This window comes from Mytilus californianus, unplaced genomic scaffold, assembly GCF_021869535.1.
Source record: "Mytilus californianus isolate M0D057914Y unplaced genomic scaffold, xbMytCali1.0.p SCAF_4, whole genome shotgun sequence".
In the NCBI taxonomy this organism is placed as follows: Eukaryota; Metazoa; Mollusca; class Bivalvia; order Mytilida; family Mytilidae; genus Mytilus; species Mytilus californianus.
The window spans coordinates 73,253,394-73,276,861 of NW_026262690.1; the positions used below are offsets into that span (position 1 = coordinate 73,253,394).

The 23,468-nt window shown below is 32.0% G+C and overlaps 1 protein-coding gene across 1 annotated transcript in view; it reads left to right on the forward strand.

Annotated features, from left to right (window-relative positions):
• Nucleotides 1-23,468, forward strand: part of LOC127738501 (protein Mo25-like) — a 33,464-nt gene that overhangs the window by 165 nt on the left and 9,831 nt on the right. The window contains exons 2-7 of the mRNA XM_052249787.1: nt 3,537-3,682; nt 4,534-4,698; nt 5,165-5,283; nt 5,630-5,798; nt 8,313-8,438; nt 21,883-22,026. Of these exons, the coding sequence (XP_052105747.1) occupies nt 3,572-3,682; nt 4,534-4,698; nt 5,165-5,283; nt 5,630-5,798; nt 8,313-8,438; nt 21,883-22,026 (834 nt within the window). The 5' untranslated portion in view covers nt 3,537-3,571. The remainder of the gene's footprint in view (nt 1-3,536; nt 3,683-4,533; nt 4,699-5,164; nt 5,284-5,629; nt 5,799-8,312; nt 8,439-21,882; nt 22,027-23,468) is intronic.

Genomic DNA, 23,468 nt, shown 5'->3' on the forward strand with positions numbered 1-23,468 from the left:
ACCAACACTTTCAAAATATATTAGTGTACTGAAATGTCACAATGGATGAACATTCTTAGAATGCCATAAATTTGTCATAATTTCATTTTTACCCAGTTTTCTTATTTGACAGACAACCCAATATAGCTTGCTGCATGAACTTTGCAACTCTTCGAGCAATCTGTTATTCTTTTAATAGTAGAGTTATATACATGCATGATATGTAAAATGGTTGGCCACTTAGCCATAATTTATACTAACATGACAAAGGGTAATCCCTTTCTGAATCCCAAGCAATTTCAGACTTGGCCGCCCACAGAAAATTGCTTCATACTCAGCGGTAGGTCATTTCACCACCAACACTGCAACACATGGGTGAACATCATCAAACTCATCAAAATATCATCTAACACATGTAACATGAATTATATTCTTTTCAACTTATTTATATTTTTTTACACATATGTATACAAATTAATAATATAACCATAGAACCAAAAAGAACATCATTCTGGTCTGACACCTGCAGAATAATAAAATTTTGTACATATAATTATTGTGATAATCTCACTTTAAATACAATGTTTTCGCTTACATGACTACATTTGTAACTTGAACAATTTATTTTTTTTAATATAAATAAGATGTGGTATGAGTGCCAATGAACATGTTTTTTGAAAATTTAATTCCCAAACAGAATGTACTTAAAAATATAAGAAAATGGTAATAGGATTAAATTTTACATAATTTGATCTTTTATATCGTTTTATTGTGAAATTTTACTGTTTTCCTTCAGGGTTAGTAGTCAATGGGGTGTTCTGTGGTGAAAAGACCAACCCATTCTCCGATCTTTAAAAAGTTAAATAAGGAGACCCTTTACTTTAAAGTGAGGGATCAATAAGGGTTTGTTTTAGGTTAAGGTACATGTATGGTTTTTTTTATGCCCCAGCCGTAGCGGAGGGTGCATTAAGTTTTACCCTTGTTCGTCTGTACATACGTACATCCAAAAATTGGTTTCCATTCTCCAACTTAAGTCTGCCTCAACTAAATATTATGAAACTTATAAACAATGCTTATTACCACAAAACACAGATTGGTTTTGAATTTTTGTGGTGTCACTTTTACTGTTCTAGAGTTATGCCCCTTTACATATGGAAAAATTGCTGAAATAATTGTTTCCGTTCTCTAACTTATGTTTGCCTCAACCAAATGTTATGAAACTTATGCACAATGCTAATTACCACAAAACACAGATCAATTTCGAATTTTGGTGGCTTCACTTTTACCGTTCTAGAGTTATGCCTTTACAAAAGGAAAAATTGCTGATTTTTCGTTTCTGTTAGAGTTAGAGTTCCGTTCTCTAACTTTAAATTTTTTGACATCATACACAATGCTTATTACCACAAAATACAGATCAAGTTTGAATTTTGGTGTCGTCACTTTAACCATTCTAGAGTTATGCCCCTTTACAAATGGAAAAATTGCTTAATTTTTCGTTTGTTGTCTAACTTAAGTTATCCTCAACCAAATGTTATGAAACTTATACACAATGCTTATTACCACAAATCACAGATCAACCGTTCTCGAGTTATGCCCCTTTACAAATGAAAAAAATGCTGAATTTTTTGTTTCCAACTTAAATTTGCCTCAACCAAATGTTATGAAACTTATACACAATGCTTATTACCACAAAATACAGATCAAGTTTGAATTTTGGTGGTGTCACTTGAACTTTTCTAGAGTTATGCCCCTTTACAAAAGGAAAAATTGCTGATTTTTCTTTTCAGTTCTCTAACTTAAGTTAGCCTCATCGAAATATTATGAAACTTATACACAATGCTTATTACCACAAAATACAGATCAAGTTTGAATTTTTGTGGTGTCACTTTAACCATTCTAGAGTTATGCCCCTTTACAAAATGAAAAATTACTGATTTTTTTGTTTCCATTCTCTAATTTAAGTTTGCCTCAACCTAATGTTAAGAAACTTATACACAATACTAATTACTACAAAACTCAGATCAAGAACAAATTTGGGTAGTGTCACTTTTACCCTTCTTCAGTTATGTCCCTTTATAACTATATGATATGCAAGCAGGGGCATCATCTGTGTCCACATGTGGACACTATCCACATTTATTTCAAAAATATTATATCCGTTTATAACTTTATATGATATGCAAGCGGGGGCATCATTTGTGTCCCATGGACACATTCCCCATTTATTTTTCATCTTATGTAAATTGATTGAAGAATTTTGTGGTTGGTTTGTTTGTTATTCTGTATAAATTAATTTTCTGAATGATATATATATATATATATTGTTTTTGATGAAGCAAACTCCTTTAAAAACTAAGCTTAGTTTGTCTATTTAAAAAACATATATTTAGATTTCTGATTTTGGGCCCAGTTTTCAAGTTGGTCCAAATTGTGGGGTTCAAAATTATATTGTGTTTAATTTGATTTCAACATAAATTAAATATATATAGGGTTCTTTGAAAAGCTGAATCTAAACCTGTATTTATTTTCATTATTAATTAGATAATACCCCATTGACATGATTGAGGTCCAAAGGGTCCTAAATTAAACTTTTGTTTGATTTCATCAACAATTCAAAAATTGAATTCTTGGGTTCTTTGATATGCTAATGATAACAATGTTATTAGATTTTGGATATTAGACCATAATAGGTAGAGTTCAGATTTCAAATTTTTCAGTTCTTTGACCACATTCATTTAGTGTCACAAACCTATACTGTGTCAAATATTCAATCACAATCCAAATTCAGAGCTGTTTTAAGCTTAAATGTAGTGTCCAGACTTGCTCAACTGTTCAGGGTTTGACCTCTGCAGGAAAATCTGGTTTGCTGACACTCTGACAGCCTCTTGTTTATGTCATGTCATGACAATGAGGTTGCCAACTATGGTCACATTTAAAATGATTGGTGAGAGAGGGGCAAACACATATTTTTGATAATGGCCTCATTGTATCCAGTCCCCACAAAATTTGATCAATGTTTGATTCCTGTAATAATCAAAAGCTCCCTATTAATTTTGAAGGTTTTTTTAAATTGTTATTCCAGACTGTTAAAGAGTCTTTTTTATCTAAAAAAAGACACAATTTGACCAGTTTTGCACTGACCAATTTGCTTTCGCATACATGTATGTACATGTAATCTCATGAATAACAATCTTTCAGTTTTTAAATGGTTCTGCCTTTTCAATTTTGATTGTTCTAGAGTTATGTAACCTTAGTAGTCAAGATAAGGGAGACTGGCCATGGGCATATCATAAGCTTATGATGAAGCACTTTTATTCACACAAGAAATTTGCAATTCTACCTTTAATACAGAAATGCAGAAAAATTTGATGCTAATAATCAACCAAGTTAGTAGTTACACAAGAAACTCAAGCTCTTGAACATGTACATATACATTGTATATAAGTGCATTATATCATCATTCATAGAAGAACCTAGTAAAGTGCATCATTATATATACATTTGTACTATTGTCATGATTGTTCATACATGTAACATAATATTGTTATTTATTGCAGGCTTAAGTGGAAAAATAGGATCGTAAATCCTTATAATGCCCCTGTTTGGGAAGTCACAGAAGAGTCCCCAGGATGTGGTTAAGTCCCTAAAGGAGGCTCTCCTTGCTGTTTCCAAAGGAAGTACAGGGGAAAAGAAAGCTGATAAGGTATGAAGTAATTTGAGCTTAGTCTTTTAAGTGTAATTGAATGTCAAACCTTCAGCTGATCACTTGTAATGGACAAGGAAGTATTAGCATTTCATTTTTTTAATTTTTCATATACATGTATTAATCATTTTAAAGTATTTGGTGAGGTCAAATTATTGAAGCATAGAATTTTTTTATTTTTTCAAATAAATTGGTGTCTGCAGAGGCCGCCATTTTGCATCTTTCACATATCTTTTTTTTTTAACATGTTAAGCATGAAAATTTACTTATTGGGTATATATTTTCACCCTAACATTTTGTATTCTCAACATAACCATAATTTCATACATGTACATGTATGTATATGAAATCAGATTTTCTATTCTAAAGAATTATCCCCCATAGGTATGAAGGTGATTCAACTGTAGGAGTGTCAGAATAACGTTCATATTACACTTTGAATGTCCCATTCATAGTGTAATATAAAGGTTAACATTATAGTAGAGGTCAAGGAAGAAGGATCACAAATTTCTTCTTGTTGAACATATACATGTATATATTGTTTACTTTATTGCACGAACGTGATCGTCTCTTGTTTTCTAAAAAAAAAGACTGGATAGTTCTCCATAGCATATATGCTGAAGTTTTGAAAATAAATAATATGAGGCAAAAATTGCAAATGTTTTAATTAAAATAAGATACAAATGTATAGATGTTCATGTCAAGTGACAGGTACCTTTTCCCCTTTCTACGTTCGTGCACATGTAAACATAACTTTATGATATTAATACTTCCAAGTCTTTGTAATCCTTCTTTTAGCATATAACATGTATGTGTGCATATGATATTTCTGTATATCATTTTTTTTGCAGGCAACAGAAGATATTTCCAAGAATCTTGCCCATATAAAAGGTATCCTGTATGGAGTTGGGGACCAGGAGCCACAGACTGAGTTAGTTGCCCAGCTGTCACAAGAAATGTATAATCACAATATGTTGTTTATGCTTATACAGAATCTGCCTAAGGTGGATTTTGAGGTAATAATCCTTTTTTGCTCACCTGGCCCTAGCCATGTTAGCTTTTTCACCACTTGGTTTCTGTCATTGTCATAAATTTTTTCAAAAATATTCTTCTCCAAAAACACTGGACCAATTTCAATCAAACTTGTGAAAGTTTGCCAGGGGGTGTGGAGCAGAAATACTCAGAAATTCATAAGATCTACCTTCTTCACATCTCCCCCAAAGTTAGCAGAAAACTCCTTATGGAAGTTATTGGTCTTAAATGATAACTTTTTACAAATTTTTGTGTTTTTGTCTATGATCTTGAAACTATAATTAAAAAGCAAAGCAGGAATATATTAGCTGATGATAAGAGACAGCTTATTCAATGTGAGAGCTGAGTATTCAATCACTAAATCATAATGAATATAACAAGGATGCACAAATATATGGTCATATTTCTTTTCATTTCAAGCATGTTGACAATATGTATTTCTGTTTACAGGGCAGAAAAGATGTGGTTCAGATCTTCAACAACATGTTAAGAAGACAGATTGGTTCCCGTGCTCCAACTGTGGAACATATATGTTGTAAACAGGATATACTATCAGAATTAATGAAAGGGTGAGTAAAATGTAACATTCATAGATGTAGCAAACCAAAACAAAATTAAAAACTTCTTGAAAAAGTGATTGAAAAATCACTTGTTTAAGTGATTCCACTGTCAGACTGTAAGCAAGATGATCAGTGAAGAATCAAGATTTTTGTATTGCTTTTATGGAGTCAAAAGGGAGACTTGGGTACAATGTGTGCTGTTTCTAGTGGCATCAACAATTGTTAAAGTTTGTGATTAGGTCAGTTTAAGGAGAACCACTAATGTCAAATCAATAACATTTTGTACACAATTGTATAAGCATTTTATCTCATTCATAAAGGCCAACAGAAAACTTACAAAAATTTCTACTTTCAGTTATGAGAATCAAGAAGTTGCATTGAATTGTGGACAGATGTTACGTGAATGTTGTCGTTCAGAAGAACTAGCTAAGATTTTATTATCTTCTTCACAGTTTTATAAATTTTTTGACTATGTAGAAGTTTCAACGTTCGATATTGCTTCAGATGCATTTTCTACGTTTAAGGTAAGATTCGCATACATTAATATTTATTCAGAAAATACTTTTTACATTATATGTGTTCTTTAGTTGTCAAAGAAATTCTTTTTAATAAAATATAATTTATGTGACTTCAATTTAAATTCTGGTATTCCACACTTCAAACGATGCTCTATTAGTTTAGGGAATTGCTATCAAAGTACCAGTTACTGACAGTTCACAGAATCCATATCATATCCTTGAAGTATGCATTTAGAAACAAAGTCTATAGTGAATAAAAACAGGCTTAACAAATGAAACATGCTGCATCAGATTGTTTTTTTGGAAGCCTAGAAAGATTCACTATTAAATTCTGCAAATTTGAAAAAAATTTGAATAAAATTCATTTAACTTTGGCCCAAAATCTTACCTTTTCCTTTTCGTACCAAATGCTTTTTTGAAATTGTGGTACACACAGTAGTGAACAGTTATTCAGCTCATTTCAGGAACTTCGGGTGGATTTCCATTTTTATAAAACATCTCTTCAGGACACTCTTTTAAGAAGTGATCTAAAATTTTTATATTCCTTCAGGAAATTTAGAGAGAAAGGTTGGTGAATGTGTATTGGCTTTGGTTTAGCTGAATCACTAATCTGGCAAAATAAGCAGCAGTCTTGATAGCCTCTATAAAAGTCTTGTTAATATGTTTTAATTATGTTCACATAAGTTTTTGTATGCGAGTAATATATTGGTGAATTAATAATACTTATAATATTAAAATGATGTGGTATGATGGCCAATGAGACAACAATCCACCAGAGACCAAATGTTAATATTTGTTTTTGAGAATCACTGCTAATCTAAACAATCATATGATTGTCCCCCGTGCAATGCATTGCTGGATACATAGAAATATAGGGCGTTTGTCTGTCCGTCCAGTCCTGTCAGCGCTCTCACATGTACAATTCTTGCCAGATTTTTTATAAAACTTATATCATAGCTTTATATCAGCATTGTCTCGGACAAGTTTAAAAATCGGTGCCGATTAAGAATTTTTAAAAGAGTTATGCCCTTGGAAATATTGATTAAAGGGAAAATTGTATTGTTAAGTTTATATCAGCAATATCTTAGATAAGTTCGAAAATCAGTGCTGATCAACAATTTTTATAAGAGTGATGCCCCTTGGAAATATTAATTATATGGAAAATTGAATTGTTAACCTTCTCATGTGTACAATTTTTGCCAGATTTTTATGAAACTTATATCATAGGTTAACATCAGCAATTAATATCTTAGAAAAATTCGAAAATCAGTGCTGATCAATTTTTGATGCCCCACCTAGGGGCATTATGTTTTTCGGTCTGTGCGTCCGTTCGTCCGTCTGTCCCACTTCAGGTTAAAGTTTTTGGTCAAGGTAGTTTTTGATGAAGTTGAAATCCAATCAACTTGAAACTTAGTACACATGTTCCCTATGATATGATCTTTCTAATTTTAATGCCAAATTAGAGTTTTGACCCCAATTTCACAGTCCACTGAACATAGAAAATGATAGTGCAAGTTGGGCATCTGTGTACTATGGACACATTCTTGTTTTTAAAGAGTTATGCCCCATTGAAATATTAATTACATGGAAAATTGCATTGTAAGCGCTCTCACATGTACAATTTTTGCCAAATTTTTATCAAATTTATATTTAAGGTTTATATTAGCAATGTCTAGGACAATTTCGAAAATCAGTGCAGATCAAATACTTTTTGGGTAAAGATTGCATGAAATGCAATCAAAACCATTTGGTACTGAATTGATTTCTAAATCTTCCAAGGCTTATCACTACTTTTGCAATATACAAAATATAGTGCAGTGATCATAACATTCTAAACATCCTATCCATGAACATTTAAAGAAATTTATCAATGAAATATATGCTCGGATATTCAAGTTACAAAATGATGTTATACTTGTCAAGAAAATTACATAACTTGTGCAAGTGCAGTAATCTAATATTTGTTCTAAAAATATCAATGGTGTCACTGTTAAAGTAGTCTGTAAAATTTGAGTTATCTTTCTTTGTCCATACATGTATATATAATTGCAGTTGAATCAACTACAACCAATGATTTTACAATGCAATGTTTAATTTTACTTCCTACTGAAAAATTAAAGTAATCTTTACCCTTCAGTGCTTACAAGCACTTTGATTTAAGAGTTGTGCCCCTTGGAAATATTTATTATATAGGTAATTGCATTGCATTTGCTCTGAAGCCTTCATTTCTCTATGATATTTATAAAAAATTTAAAGAACAAAAAAAAAGTTTTTATTAGTTATTGCCCGTAGACAGATAAAATATGTGCAACTCTGGGGACATTTGAACTCTGTTCTTTTATTAAGGTTGTGATAGACGACAAATAAAAATTGTTCAAATTTAAATGTTTACTTGTTTCTTTTAATGAATCTGAAGGCATAATTTTAGGTTCATCTATATATACCAATCTGAACAATTTTAGTAGAGACTGACTTGAATCGTTTTATATATTGCCTAACACATTTATTTACCTTTTCCAGGAATTATTGACGAAACACAAAATGTTGTCATCAGAATTTTTAGAGGCTAATTATGACAGGATATTTGATAATTACCAGTCTTTGTTAAATTCTGAGAATTATGTTACAAGACGGCAAGCACTCAAGGTAAGTATTTATCTCAGATGGTTGAACACCCCTTCAAATATCCAGATACTACTACAAGATAACTTACATTTGGCATCCAATATTTTATTATATCTGTCTCATTATTTGTTATTGGAATAGGCAGTAACAGAAATTAAATATTTTTCCTTTCACATTTTTTTTCAGTTTAGAAAATAGAAAATTTTGTGTAGTCCCTTGTTTAAATTCTGAAGCTCATGTCATTTTGTATAGTATATATTTTTTGTTGAAATAGAATGCGACACATTAATCATTTCCTGTAGTGGAATAGAATTTTATGATGTGGCCTTTTTATGGCCATTTTGATTTTTTTTTGTCAGAGTTTTGTCCCTTTTACTTATAAATACAATATAAATAAAAGCTGTTGCTAAATGGTATTTTGACTAAAAACATTGAAAACTCATGAATGCCTGCATTAATTCTCTTTTATGACTATGAATATACTTTAGTGAGACTGCAACCAGTACAAACAAGAGTGCACACGCTGAAATGTCTCGCCTTCTTTACTAATCATTTATATTATGTTGATAGTCCTAAATATAAAGCTTTATTACAACTGTCACATAAACTTAACATTAACCAAGTAAACTAAACATTGACCAATGAACCATGAAAATGAGGTCAAGGTCAGATGAACCATGCTACGCAGGCATGTACAGCTAACAATTCTTCCATACAACAAATATAGTTGACCTATTGTTTATAGTTTAAGAAAAACAGACCACAACACAAAAACTTAACACTGAGCAATGAACCTTGAAAATGAGGTCAAGGTCAAATAAAACCTGCCTGACTGACATATAGATCATAAAATATTTCCATACACCAAATGTAGTTGAACTATTGCATAGAGTATTAGAAAAAAAGACCAAAACTCAAAAACTTAACTTTGACCACTGATCCATGAAAATGAGGTCAAGGTCAGATGACACCTGCCAGCTAGATATGTACACCTTACAATCATTCCATACACCAAATATAATAGACCTATTGCATACAGTATAAGAAAAACAGACCAAAACACAAAAACTTAACACTGAGCAATGAACCTTGAAAATGAGGTCAAGGTCAAATAAAACCTGCGTGACTGACATATAGATCATAAAATATTTCTATACACCAAATATAGTTTACTATTACATATAGTATTAGAAAAAAAGACAAAAACTCAAAAACTTAACTTTGACCACTGAACCATGAAAATGAGGTCAAGGTCAGATGACACCTGCCAGCTAGACATGTACACCTTACAATCATTCCATACACCATTTATAGTTGACGTATTGCATACAGTATTAGAAAAAAAGACCAAAACTCAAAAACTTAACTTTGACCACTGAACCATGAAAATGAGGTCAAGGTCAGATGACACCTACCAGTTGGACATGTACACCTTACAATTATTCCATATACCAAATATAGTAGACCTACTGCTTATAGTATCTGATATATGGACTTGACCACGAAAACTTAACCTGGTTCACTGATCCATGAAATGAGGTCGAGGTCAAATGAAAATTGTCTGACGGGCATGAGGACCTTGCAAGGTACGCACATACTAAATATAGTTATCCTATTACTCATAATAAGAAAGAAATTAACATTACAAAAAATGTTGACTTTTTTTTCAAGTAGTCACTGAACCATGAAAATGAGGTCAAGGACATTGGACATATGACAGACGGAAACTTCGTAACATAAGGCATCTATATACAAAGTATGAAGCATCCAGGTCTTCTAGCTTCTAAAATATAAAGCTTTTAAGAAGTTAGCTAACACCGCCGCCGCCGGATCACTATCCCTATGTCGAGCTTTCTGCGACAAAAGTCGCAGGCTCGACAAAAATCATAAAAGATGTGTATATGTCAACATACAGTTTCAAAATGTTCTGAAGTCAAAATGAGTCAAGGTATATATTGAATCCCTGGACACAAACATTTTCAAGATTTCTCAAAATTTCTAGATCAGGGGGTGTGCTGTTGTGGCCATGCTAATGCTACAAATACACATAATGCATAATTCAGGTATCCTAACTTCATAAATTATTAGGTGATGTGCCAAAAGGAAGTTATATTATATTAACAATAAGCCTGCTACACGACTTGTATGGATTTAGATTGGTAAAAATTCAGTGTATTTTTCGAGTTTCTCTTGATTTTAAATCAGCTACATGTATAAGCAATAGAACTGGAAATGAAAATTTTTGATTAAAAAGTAACAAAATGTTGGATTTTGTTTGGAGTGATGGTAAAAAAGTTCAGAATTATTTCAATGATAATGATGTGACAGCGTTAGCCAATTTAAAGGATTTGGACCAGAACAGAAGATATGACAGATGGAAATAGAAACATTTTAGCAAATTTGCCAATATAAGACTTTTCGTGCAAAACCACTGGGATTCTCAGACGATGTATGAAACGGATGGACATGAGTTGGAGAACAGAAACGAAAAATTCATCAATATTTTTCCATTTGTAAACGGGCATAACTCTGGAACGGTTAAAGTGACAACACCAAAATTCAAACTTGATCTGTATTTTGTGGAAATAAGCATTGTGTATATGTTTCATAACATTTGTTGAGGCAAACTAAAGTCAGAGAACGGAAACGAAAAATTCAGCAATTTTTCCATTTGTAAAGGGGCATAACTCTAGAACGGTTAAAGTGATGCCATTAAATAAAACAGAAACCATGTGCTCACCTCTTATAGTAGTAATTGTCCTTTAAAGATAATATTTAGCTCACCTGGCTTAAATGGCCAGTTGAGCTTTTCTCATCACTTGTTGTCCGGTGCCAATGACCCCGTCTGCAAACCAACATGGCTGACTCGGCTAAAAATAGAACATAAGGGTAAAACACAATTTTTATACGACCGCAAACAAATTTTGTGGTCGTATATTGGTATGACGTTGGCGTCGTCATCCTCCTCCGAAGACACATTGGTTTTCGCACTCTAACTTTAGTTTAAGTGAATGGTTCTCTATGAAATTTTACCATAAGGTTCAATACCACAAAAGGAAGGTGGGGATTGATTTTGGGGGTTATGGTACCAACAGCTAAGGAATTAGGGGCCAAAAATAAGCATTTTTGTAACTTCCAGACATAACTTGTGTGTTAGTGTATGGATCTCTCTGACATTGTACCACAAGGTTCCATATCACAAAGGGAATGCTGGGATTAATTTTGGGGGTAATTGCCTCCAAATTTTAAGGAATTAGGGGCCAAAAAGGGGCAAAAAACAAGCATTTTTCTTGTTTCATGACAATAACTTGTGTGTAAGTGTATGGATCTCTCTGACATTGTACCACAAGGTTCCATATCACAAAGGGAATGCTGGGATTGATTTTGGGGTTAATTGCCTCAAAATATTAGGAATTAGGGGCCAAAAAGGGGCAAAAAACAAGCATTTTTCTAGTTTCATGACAATAACTTGTGTGTAAGTGTATGGATCTTTTTGAAATTGTACTACAAGGTTCCATATCACAAAGGGAAAGCTGGAATTGAGTTTTGGGGTAATTGCCCAAAACGTTTAGGAATAAGGGGCCAAAAATAAGCGTTTTTCTAGTTTCCAGACAATAGCTTGTGTTCAAGTGTATGGATCTCTCTGACATTGTACTGCAAGGTACCATACCACAAAGGGAAGGCTTGGATTGATTTTGGGGGTAATTGCCTCAAAATTTTAGGAATTAGGGGCCATAAAGGGGCAAAAAAACAAGCATTTTTCTAGTTTCAGGACAATAACTTGTGTGTAAGTGTATTGATCTTTATGAAATTGTACTACAAGGTTCCATATCACAAAGGGAAAGCTGGGTTTGAGTTTGGGGGTAATTGCCCTAAAGGTTTAGTAATTTGGGGCCAAAAAACAAGCATTTTTCTAGTTTCCAGACAATAACTTGTGTTCAAGTGTATGGATCTCTCTGAAATTGAACTGCAAGGTACCATACACAAAGGGAAGGCTGGGATTGAGTTTGGGGGTGATGAATCATAAGGGGGTTCAAAAAATTTGGGGGGGAGGGGATTTTTTTTTTCCTTTAAAATTTCCATTTTAAATTGGTTATTTCTAATTTATATATAAAAGCAAATAATAATGATATGGTTTGAATAGGTAAATTTAAAATTTTTAAGTTCTTAGACCACATTCTTTCTGTGTCAGAAACCTATGCTGTGTCAAATATTTGATTACAATCCAAATTCAGTGCTGTATCAAGCTTGAATGTTGTGTCCATACTTGCCCCAACTGTTCAGGGTTCAACCTCTGCGGTCGTATCAAGCTGTGCCCCAGCGGAGCATTTTACTGTCAATTATCTTGAAAACCACCATGAATAGAAAAAATCTGTCTGGGACAGAAATGTTCAGAATGATGAGATCTACAGATAGTTGATTACTTTAAAACTGTCAGACGACTTCTTATTGGAGTTATTGCCCTTAAATGACAAATTTTACCGATTTTTAATGTTTTCCTAATATCTGAAAAATTATAATAGATAGAGAGAAATTTAATTACCAAAAATGATCAACAAGACAAGATCAACAATCTTGAAATCGTCTGACGACCCTCTTATTGGAGTTATTGCCCTTTGAAAATGATTTTTACCATTATTTTGTCTTTTTGCCTAATATCTGAAAAACTATAATAGACAGATAGAAACTTAAATAAGCGAAAATCATCAACAAAACTTGATCTACAAATAAGTCATATAAGCCGAAATCATCTGTCGGCTCCTTGTAGGAGTACTTGCTCTTTAATGACAATTTTTACCAATATTTTACATTTTTATGTCCCACCTACGATAGTAGAGGGGCATAATATTTTTCAGTCTGTCCATTCGTCCATTTGTTCGTTCTTCCGTTTGTTCATTCGTCAGTCTGTCCTGCTTTAGGTTAAAGTTTTTGGTCAAGGTAGTTTTTGATGAAGTTGAAGTCCAATCAACTTAAAACTTAGTACACATGTTCCCTATGATATGATCTTTAATGCCCAATTAGAGTTTTGACCCCAATTTCACGGTCCACTGAACATAGAAAATGATAGTACAAGTGGGGCATCCGTTTACTATGGACACATTCTTGTTTACCTACTATCTTGAAAACTATAAAAGATAAAAAAAAAAAACGCTTTAAATAGCAAAAATGATCAACAAGACATGATCTACAAACAAGTAAAATTTTGCTGAAATTGTTGGTTAACTCTTTATGGGAGTGATTGCCTTAATTGATATTTTTTTTACCATTTTTGTGTTGTGGCCAAAAACTAAAGAAAATAGAGAGAAAATGTACACACAAAAAAATATCAGCAATACAAGATCAACAAAAAAAAAGATTATTGTCATGAATTCTATTCTAGTCCACAATATTGGAGAGAGACCATTGTTTAAGGTCTCTTTAGAGACTATAGTTTACTTACTTTTTAGATTTTGCCTATTATAAAAAAAATTTTCACAGGATAGCGGTTCAGGCTCTTTGGAGCCTCTTGTTAAATGTTTAAAAAATAAACTTATTGACATAAACACAAGTGTCTCATTTTACAGATCTCTCAATTATTGTGATACATATACCTTAAATATTATGTTGTCATTTGACAATAAATATATTGACTGATCAAAACTTGGAATGATTGTTTGTTCAATGTATTTTAATTAATAATAGATAATAAAGACAATGATTTGATGGTTTTTTATATAAACATAAGTCTAAATTGAAATATATACATTTTATTAATTTTAATTGCCTGTTTTGCTGAATACCTATTTAAAAATAGCCAATAAATATTTAATGTGTTATGGGTATTCAAATAAGATATGATGGCACACATTTTTTTTAAAGAAAACTTAAATTTTAAAATATATGTGTCTAGTTGATGTTATGGTATTGTTGAATTTTTAAGGACTCTTTTACAGTTTTCTCTTTTTTTGTTTTTACAACAAAGAATTTATTTACTTTTGGAAAAATCACTGACCTCAAAATTTTCTTTCCGTCATATGAATTGCTACATGGCTGCTTAAAGCACTCCTATACAAAAGATCTTACATGCTATATTCCTAAATAGTATGAATAATTATGATGCTTTGGAAAGCCCTATAGTTTTCACTTCATTTGTCTGTCCATTAACAATTTTTTGTAAACACAAAAACTTCAAAGATAAAGGTAGGAGGCCAGTTGTTTTAAATCAAATGTAGATGTGTACATTATTTTTTGGGGAAAATTGACCAATTATTTTTTTTAAAACTTAGTTTATGTTTAAAATAACAAAAATTTTCAAAAACAGCTTTTAAAAACTCGTAAGTATGGGTAGGTTGGTCAGTCATGGGCTATTGAATGTTTTGCATAATTTACAAGTTAAAGTTGTGATAATAGATATAAGAAGATGTGGTATGAGTGCCAATGAGACAACTCTCCATCCAAGTCAAAATTTATAAAAGTAAACCATTATAGGTCACAGTACGGTCTTCAACACGGAGCCTTGGCTCACACCGAACAGTAAGCTATAAAGGGCCCCAAAAAATTACTAGTGTAAAACCATTCAAACGGGAAAACCAACGGTCTAATCTATATAAAAAACAAGTAACGAGAAACACTTATGAACCACATCAACAAACGACAACTACTGAACATCAGATTCCTGACTTAGGACAGGTGCAAACAAATGCAGCGGGTTTAAACGTTTTAATGGTACCAAACCTTCACCCTTTTTCTGAAACAATAGTGTAACATCACAACATAGAAAGACACACTATAAAATATCAACTGAAATAGCTTAACTCAATCAAAGGACATATTAACACCATTGAACATACACTGAACAAATAAATTTGACCTATGACACAATGTAAATACAAAATAAATAAACTAAGGGAAGAATAATAAAAGTAACATATTATATCGGTAAGAAATGTTAAACAATTAAAGAAAAACAATATGCTCAAACAAAAATACCATCCATTTGCAATAACTTTAAACACAGGTACCGTAGATACTCGCCTAATAGTCGATCCTACTATAAGTCGGGGTCCCTTTTCAGCTCCAAATTCTAAGGATTTAGTCTTGACCCTCGTATAAGTCGGACAAAATTTGGGCATTTTTTTTTTCAGCTGACAGTAACTGAACGCCGGTAAAACCAATGCAAATCCAGGAATAATATTCATTTCTGCATTAATGTTTGTTTGGTTTGAATTTAGTTGATGCTCATCATGATAATTTATATTGCTGTTAATAATAAAGATGTATTCATTTCTCTTGTTTTGTTCACTGTTCAAATGTTAGATTAGCCATGTGTTGTTTACGTAATGCATCAATGATTTTGTAGGGTATGACTAACAACCTATTGTTTGAGAAAAGCGAATATAAACCAATATGAACCTGAAAAATTTAAAGTCAATCAACACTTGATGAAAATATTTTTCACAGCATACATAACTCGGTGTTAAATGAGCATGTACACTTCATAATTCTTATTATATTGTGAAAATTAAGTGAAGCTAATCAATATATTAAAATAACTAACTCCAACTCATTAGTGTTATCTGTTTACCTATCACTGATAGTTTTCACACCTTTAGTGAATACAACTCTTTGTCTCTTAATTGGGGTTATCAATGGATTATATTGGCTTGTCTTTCAATTTTGTAATTTTTGTTTACCTGAGACACTATAATGAATAATATTTTGATTTTGGGAATGAATCTTAAAATTATTTTTTGATTATTATATGATTTATAAGCATTGAATTGATATCATGATATCACAATAATGACACAATAACTCCGCTGAAAACATCCTTTCACATATTTGGTACATTGTTATCTCCTTTTCATTTTTGGTTCTTGGCTCTTCTTTTGGGTTTATAGGAAAACCATGTGACCATGAAAATCAATACACAAACCGGAAACAGTAGAATTTCAACACGAATTTGCAGAAAATGTTTACCAAAGAACAAATAAAACACAAAGACAGTATTGAAGTCATTTATTTTCAACAAAAACTTTTTATTTATTGATTTATGTAGGTTTGGCAATCAAAAACGTAGTTTTGACCAGGAAATTCACTCCTGACCACTTTTCTCAAGCTTGGATTTTTCCTCTGGTCGCTAGATCTCGTCTATTAGTCGGCCCCCCTCTCTGGATTATGAATTTTACTCCCAATTTTCCGACTAATAAGCGAGTAGGAACGGGTAAATGAAAATAATTTTGTTGTTAGGTATACGTGTACAGTACCAATAGAGAAAGGAAATATTTTTACAAAATAAATAATTTAGAATACAAAATAAATAAACTAAGGGAAGAATAATAAAAGTAACATGTTATATAGGTAAGAAATGTTAAACAATAAAAGAAAAACAATATGCTCGAACAAAAATACCATCCATTTGCAATAACTTTAAACACAGGTAAATGAAAATAATTTTGTTGTTAGGTATACGTGTACAGTACCAATAGAGAAAGGAAATACTTTTACAAAATAAATAATTTTAATGTTCATAGTACGAAGTAAAAATTTATAGTTATACCAAACACTTATCAAAGCTGGTATATAGACCAGATATAACCCTGAATAACATTAAATAACAAAAAAGCAATACAATTAGTATCAACAGGTCAAATAAACAAGAAAGTACGATTTGAGAGTACTCGCAGTTACTGACAGCTAGTTAAAAGCCAAAACAATTAATAATAAAAAATCATGCATCAGAGACTAAAATCAACTAAAACACATCCCAGGGATTTAGTATTTTAACGTCATGGACAGTCAAAGAAGACATGACTAGTGCAATGCCAAAAATAAATGTATCGACAGACAGTAGGATAGTTAGGAGTTTAACCTCTTTATAGATCTAAACGAACGTGGGTGTGTCTTTATACATCCCACTTGAAAAAAAATACAAATTAAGTTATGTTTTAATTTGCTGATGACAAAATCGATATTAGTGCCAATGTAAACTATATTCAAAGATCTAATTACAACATTGGTAAGATAACCTTTACTAATGAGCCTGTTTAAAGGTTCGATGAGTTTACACGGATCACATAGTGATTTCCGTGCTTTAAGTACATTATTACCGTAAAATTTAGGATGTGAAATACCGTTTTTAATCAGTTTTCTACAAGTACAGCCAAATTTACTAATCAAATCTTTGTATCTATGAAAGCAAAAGTTTTACGTAATTTATGGTAACGAAATCCTTGATTTAATAATTTACCAGTGATGCATTGATTACGTTCGTTAAAATCTATGACATCACTACACACACGGGCATAACGAACGAGTTGGGATATATATACACCGTATGATGGAGTCAAAGGAACATCGCCGTCTAAAAAAGAAAAATTAACAATAGGGAATGAAAAATCGTCTCTTTTGTTGTAAATTTTCGTATGAAGTTTTCCTTTAGAGATTGAAATGTCCAAATCCAGAAAAGGACAACTACTGCTGTTTATGTTAGGTTTAGTTAAAGTAAGTTCTATTGGGTAAATTTCGGTAGTATATTTAGAGAACTCTGGATTATTTAACGAAAAAATATCATCTAGATAACGGAAGGTATTGTTGAATGTATCAACCAAATGTAACAATGACGTGTCTTTACTGAGTTTGGTCATAAACTGAGATTCATAGCAATACAGGAATAAATCTGCTATTAAAGGGGCGCAGTTAGTGCCCATAGGAATACCTACTACCTGTCGATACATTCTATCGCCGAAACGTACATATATGTTGTCCAGGAGAAAATTTAAAGCTTCAATCATATCTTCACATTTCCAGTAAGTGTTTCTAGCATACTTTCCTTTTTCGTTACAGAAAAAGGCTTTAAACGAGTTACAGGAAATAAATTTGTAAAGAGATTTTTCAAAAGACCATTTAATTAAATATGAAAACTTTTTCTTGATAAGATTGTGTGGAAGTGTAGTATAGAGAGTAGAAAAATCATAACTGTCAACAGAATTAAAAGGACCATCAAAAGCATGTATTTTATCTAAAACCTCTAAAGAATTTTTAACACTCCAAAAATAATGATAATGTCAGTTTATTAAAGATGAACCACTATGGCCACACCCTCCTCATCATGGTTCATTGACTTTTAAACTTTTGTATAGTTTACATGATAAAATTTGTGTCAAGGAAATTTTAAAGGGAACATCTTATGATAAGTCAATGGTATTTGATATCCAGTTTTAACAGCATTGTCATTTCTCATTTCCATGAAGGTTATTTGGCCCTGGACCTTCAGTTATGGTTCATTGACTTCAAATATTTTGCAAAGATCACATGTTTAAGTATTGCCATTTCAATTTTAACATTTACATTATACTATCAAAATTACATTAAGGCGAGATGTATCTCTGTGTCAACGGTTTATTTTAAATTCATTAAAAAATCTTACTCAGCTAAACGACAATTTATGAAACCAAAAAACCCTATTAAATGTATTACTTTGTTTGTATCAGCATTAATTATTTGTGCAAGTGCCTCACACAATAGTGTGCAAGTGCACCGTCAGTTTGTAGTTTACTTTGCAAATTCCAAATATGGAATCTATTGAAAGCAAATTAAAGAAACCTTCAACTGACGTGATGATAATGCATAGAGATCCCTGTTCAACATTCATATCTTGGGATTTACACATTCCTTAATAAAATTCAACTAAAATTCAGATTCAGATAATTGTTTTAAGGGATGTTATAAACAGTTTCGTATTAAATACATGGGGTTATTCTCAGAATCAAAAGACCAGGTAAAAATCTATGAAATTCATACAGGTTAAATTAATCTGAAGTGAAATGTTCCTGTATAATGCCTTTAGAGTACACATGACCTGATTTCAAGTTTTTCATACTGAGATAGTGCAATTTGTTTTCATTTTCTTCTGGTAGAACTTTTTTAGCTCACCGTTCCGAAGGAACTACTGAACCCATTCCAACCAAACTTAAGCTGAATGATGCTTAGGGTATCTAGAATAAAGTTTGTGTTTTATTTACTGTTTCGTCAAATAACATGCAACAGTATAGGTTTCTCTAAATAAAACCTCGCATTTTGAATTTGATATTATTTCTGTGCAGCATTTCTTTAAATCACAATAACTTATCTTGCATGTGTGTATATTGTTCAACATTTGCAGTAAAAAATTCAGGGAAACATTTCTGAATTAACAGTAATCTGGAGCTTTAAGCTGGACTGTTAATGGAATTATGTATATGCCTCTTAAACTTATAAATTAAAAATATGTACTGAATTAAGACCGTTTATTAATTATATTGGAACTGATGACTTTCCTAGCCAAAAAAAAACCTTTGGTTTTGGTTTTAAGTTGATTTGAATTGACTACATGAATTTGAAATCTTAGTTGGGGTCATCATACTTAAACGTGAACAAATATGTTAATCAATAGAATGGTCATTGTTCTTACTCATTTGTTTATGTATGTATGTATGGTTATAAGTACTGACTGAGTATGCATATTGGGATCTGCTCAAAATATATATATATATACATATGCACAAGAATTCCCAGAAATTTACTTTTTACTATAAGGCTGTAGATAGGGGAATTTGTGTTGACTTATACATCTAGGTTTTTTAATCATTTTTGTGCCCCCGCCGTAGCAGAGGGGGCATTAAGTTTTACCCTTGTCCATCTGTACGTACATACGTACGTCCCAAATTTGGTTTCCGTTCTCTAACTTTAGTTTGCCTCAACCAAATGTTATGAAACTTATACACAATGCTTATTACCACAAAACACAGATCAAGTTCGAATTTTGGTGGCATCACTTAAACTGTTCTAGAGTTATGCCCCTTTACAAATGGAAACATTGCTGAATTTTTCGTTTCCGTTCTCTAACTTAAGTTTGCCTCAACCAAATTTTATGAAACTTATACACAATACTTATTACCACAAAACTCAGATCAAGTACAAATTTAGGTAGCGTCACTTTTATCGTTCTTCAGTTATGTCCCTTTATAACTTTAAATGATATGCAAGCGGGGGCATCATCTGTGTCCCATGGACACATTCCCCAATTATTTTTTATGCCCCCGCCGTAGCGGTGGAGGCATTAAGTTTTACCCTTGTCCGTCTGTACGTACGTACGTACGTCCGTCCGTACGTCCCGAAATTGGTTTCCGTTCTCTAACTTGAGTTTGCCTCAAACAAATGTTATGAAACTTATACACAATGCTTATTACCACAAAACACAGATCAAGTTTGAATTTTGGTGGCGTCACTCTAACCGTTCTAGAGTTATGCCCCTTTATAAATGGAAAAATTGCAAATTTTTAGTTTCCGTTCTCTAACTTAAATTTGCCTCAACCAAATGTTATGAAACTTATACACAATGCTTATTACCACAAAACACAGATCAAGTTTGAATTTTGGTGGCGTCACTTTAACTGTTCTAGAGTTATGCCCCTTTATAAATGGAAAAATTGCAAAATTTTTAGTTTCCGTTCTCTAACTTAAGTTTGCCTCAACCAAATGTTATGAAACTTATACACAATGCTTATTACCACAAAACACAGATCGAGTTTGAATTTTGTGGCGTCACTTTAACCGTTCTAGAGTTATGCCCCTTTATAAAAGGAAAAATTGCAAAATTTTTATTTTCTTCTTAATATCAAGTTAGTTTTAAAATTGGAGTTATCTTCCTTTGTCCATGATTATATTTGATTATATTTGAATCAACTACAATCAATGCTTTATACAATGCAATGTTTAATTTGACCTCCACTGATAAAACACAAATCTAGTTGAATCTTGGTAGTGTCACTTTAACCATTATTGAGTAATGCCCCTTTATAAATGGAAAGATTGCAAATTTTTTAGTTTCCATTCTGTAACTTAAGTTTGCCCCAACCAAACATTATGAAACCTATACACAATATTCATTACCACAAAACTAAGATCAAGTACAAATTTTTTGTTTCCGTTTTCTAACTTTAGTTTGCCTCAACCAAATGTTATGAAACTTATACACAATGCATATTACTACATAATACAGATTAAGTACGAAATAAGGTGCCGACACTTTTACCATTCTTGAGTTATGTCCCTTTATAAACATAAAAATTGCTGAATTTTTTAGTTTGTCTCAACCAAATGTTATAAAACTTATACACAACTGTTCTAGAGTTATGCGTGTTTACAAATGGAAAAATTGCTGAATTTTTAGTTTCTGTTCTCAACTTAAGTTTGCCTCAACCAAATGTTATGAAACTTAAACACAATGCTTATTACCACAAAACTCAGATCAATTTCAAATTTGGGTAGCATCACTTTTACCGTTCTTCAGTTATGTCCCTTTATAACTATATGATATGCAAGCGGGGGCATCATCTGTGTCCACATGTGGACACTTTCCACATTTATTTTCAATTGTTAAAAAGCCATATATTCATGTGTGTTTTAAGACATGCCATATATTTCTTGTGTTTTTATTTTGTAGTTGTTAGGAGAGTTACTGTTAGACAGACATAATTTCACCACGATGACAAAGTACATTTCCAATCCAGATAATCTAAAACTAATGATGAACATGTTGAGGGAGAAAAGCCGAAACATTCAGTTTGAAGCTTTCCATGTATTTAAGGTATATGCATTGAATATGCCTGAATCCTTGGCTACCATTATAGCACTTTATGGCCATAAAAATTCATTTATAATTTATATATTCCTCTAATAAATTTCATTGTCACAATAGAAAAGCAATATGGAACTGATAATTTACACTGTTTAAAAGAAAGATTAATCAATATATGAATTCATTCATAGTAAGCTTTTAAAGAAATCATATAGTCGGTTTAAGCATTCCTAAACAGACTGCTGTAACAGGCTTATTTGACATTCAGTTCATCCGAAAAGCATGTTTCTTCTTAGCATCAAACTGTTTTTCCACTACACTTAAAACTTGAATGTACTGTAAATTAAGAAATTATTGCTTGCATTTTATTATTGCAATTTTTGAAGAATGGACAAAAATTCAAGATTATTTAATGCGATTTCAGGAAAATCTGAATACAGATATATGTATCAGATATCAGAATGTGAGTTCTTATTATTGCAAAACTCAACTAGTCACATTATTCGCATTGATAGAAACCTCGCAATAATTTCTGAATTTACAGTTATTGTCAGATTAAGAAATAATACAGAATCCTGTTACTTTACTTGGTTATAAGAAATATGTTATAACAATGATAAAATAAAAGAAAAGATATGGTGTATTCATACAGGACATAAACACTACTTGAACATGATAAAACCCAAAGCAAGGAACAAAAACTCACATAGTGATAGTCAGTTTAACTTAGCCGTTCCTATGCATAAGTACAAAAATATTGCCTATGTTAGTCTTGTGTGTGTGTTTTTTTAAATTTTGTTTCATTTATATGTGTCGGACTTTAGTGTGGCGTCCATTTCCCTAATCTAGTATACATTATTGTTTAGGGGCCAGCTGAAGCCCACCTCTAGGTGCCGGATTTTCTTGCTGGGTTGAAGACCCATTAGTCGCCTTGGGATGTTTTCTGCTCTTTGGTCAGGTTGTTGTCTCTTTGACACATTCCCTGTTTCCATTCTCAATTCTATCTTTATCTTTTAAACCCCTAAGAGATTTGAAATGAAACTTGGCATGATCACCTGACCTTGACCTCATTTCTAGGTTCAGTGATTCTTAACATTGTTATTATGTCATCTTCTCAGTTACTATAAGACATAGGTCGCTATATTCAGTGTATAGAATGATTGTAAGATGTACATGTATGTCTGTCAGAGTTTACCTGACTTTGACCTCATTTTCACTGTTTATTGTCGAGCCTGCGAAAATTATTTCGCAAAAGCGAGACATAGCGATCCTAGATTCCGTCAGGGCATCAACATTTAGGTTCAGTCTGTGGTTAAAGTTTTTTTAAGACATCAATAACTTTGCCAAACCTTCATGGAATTATATGAAATTTGGACAGAAGCTTGTTTATGATCAAAATACAGCAACTCTTTTCACAAAAAATCTTACGATTAAAATTGATCATAAGTTAT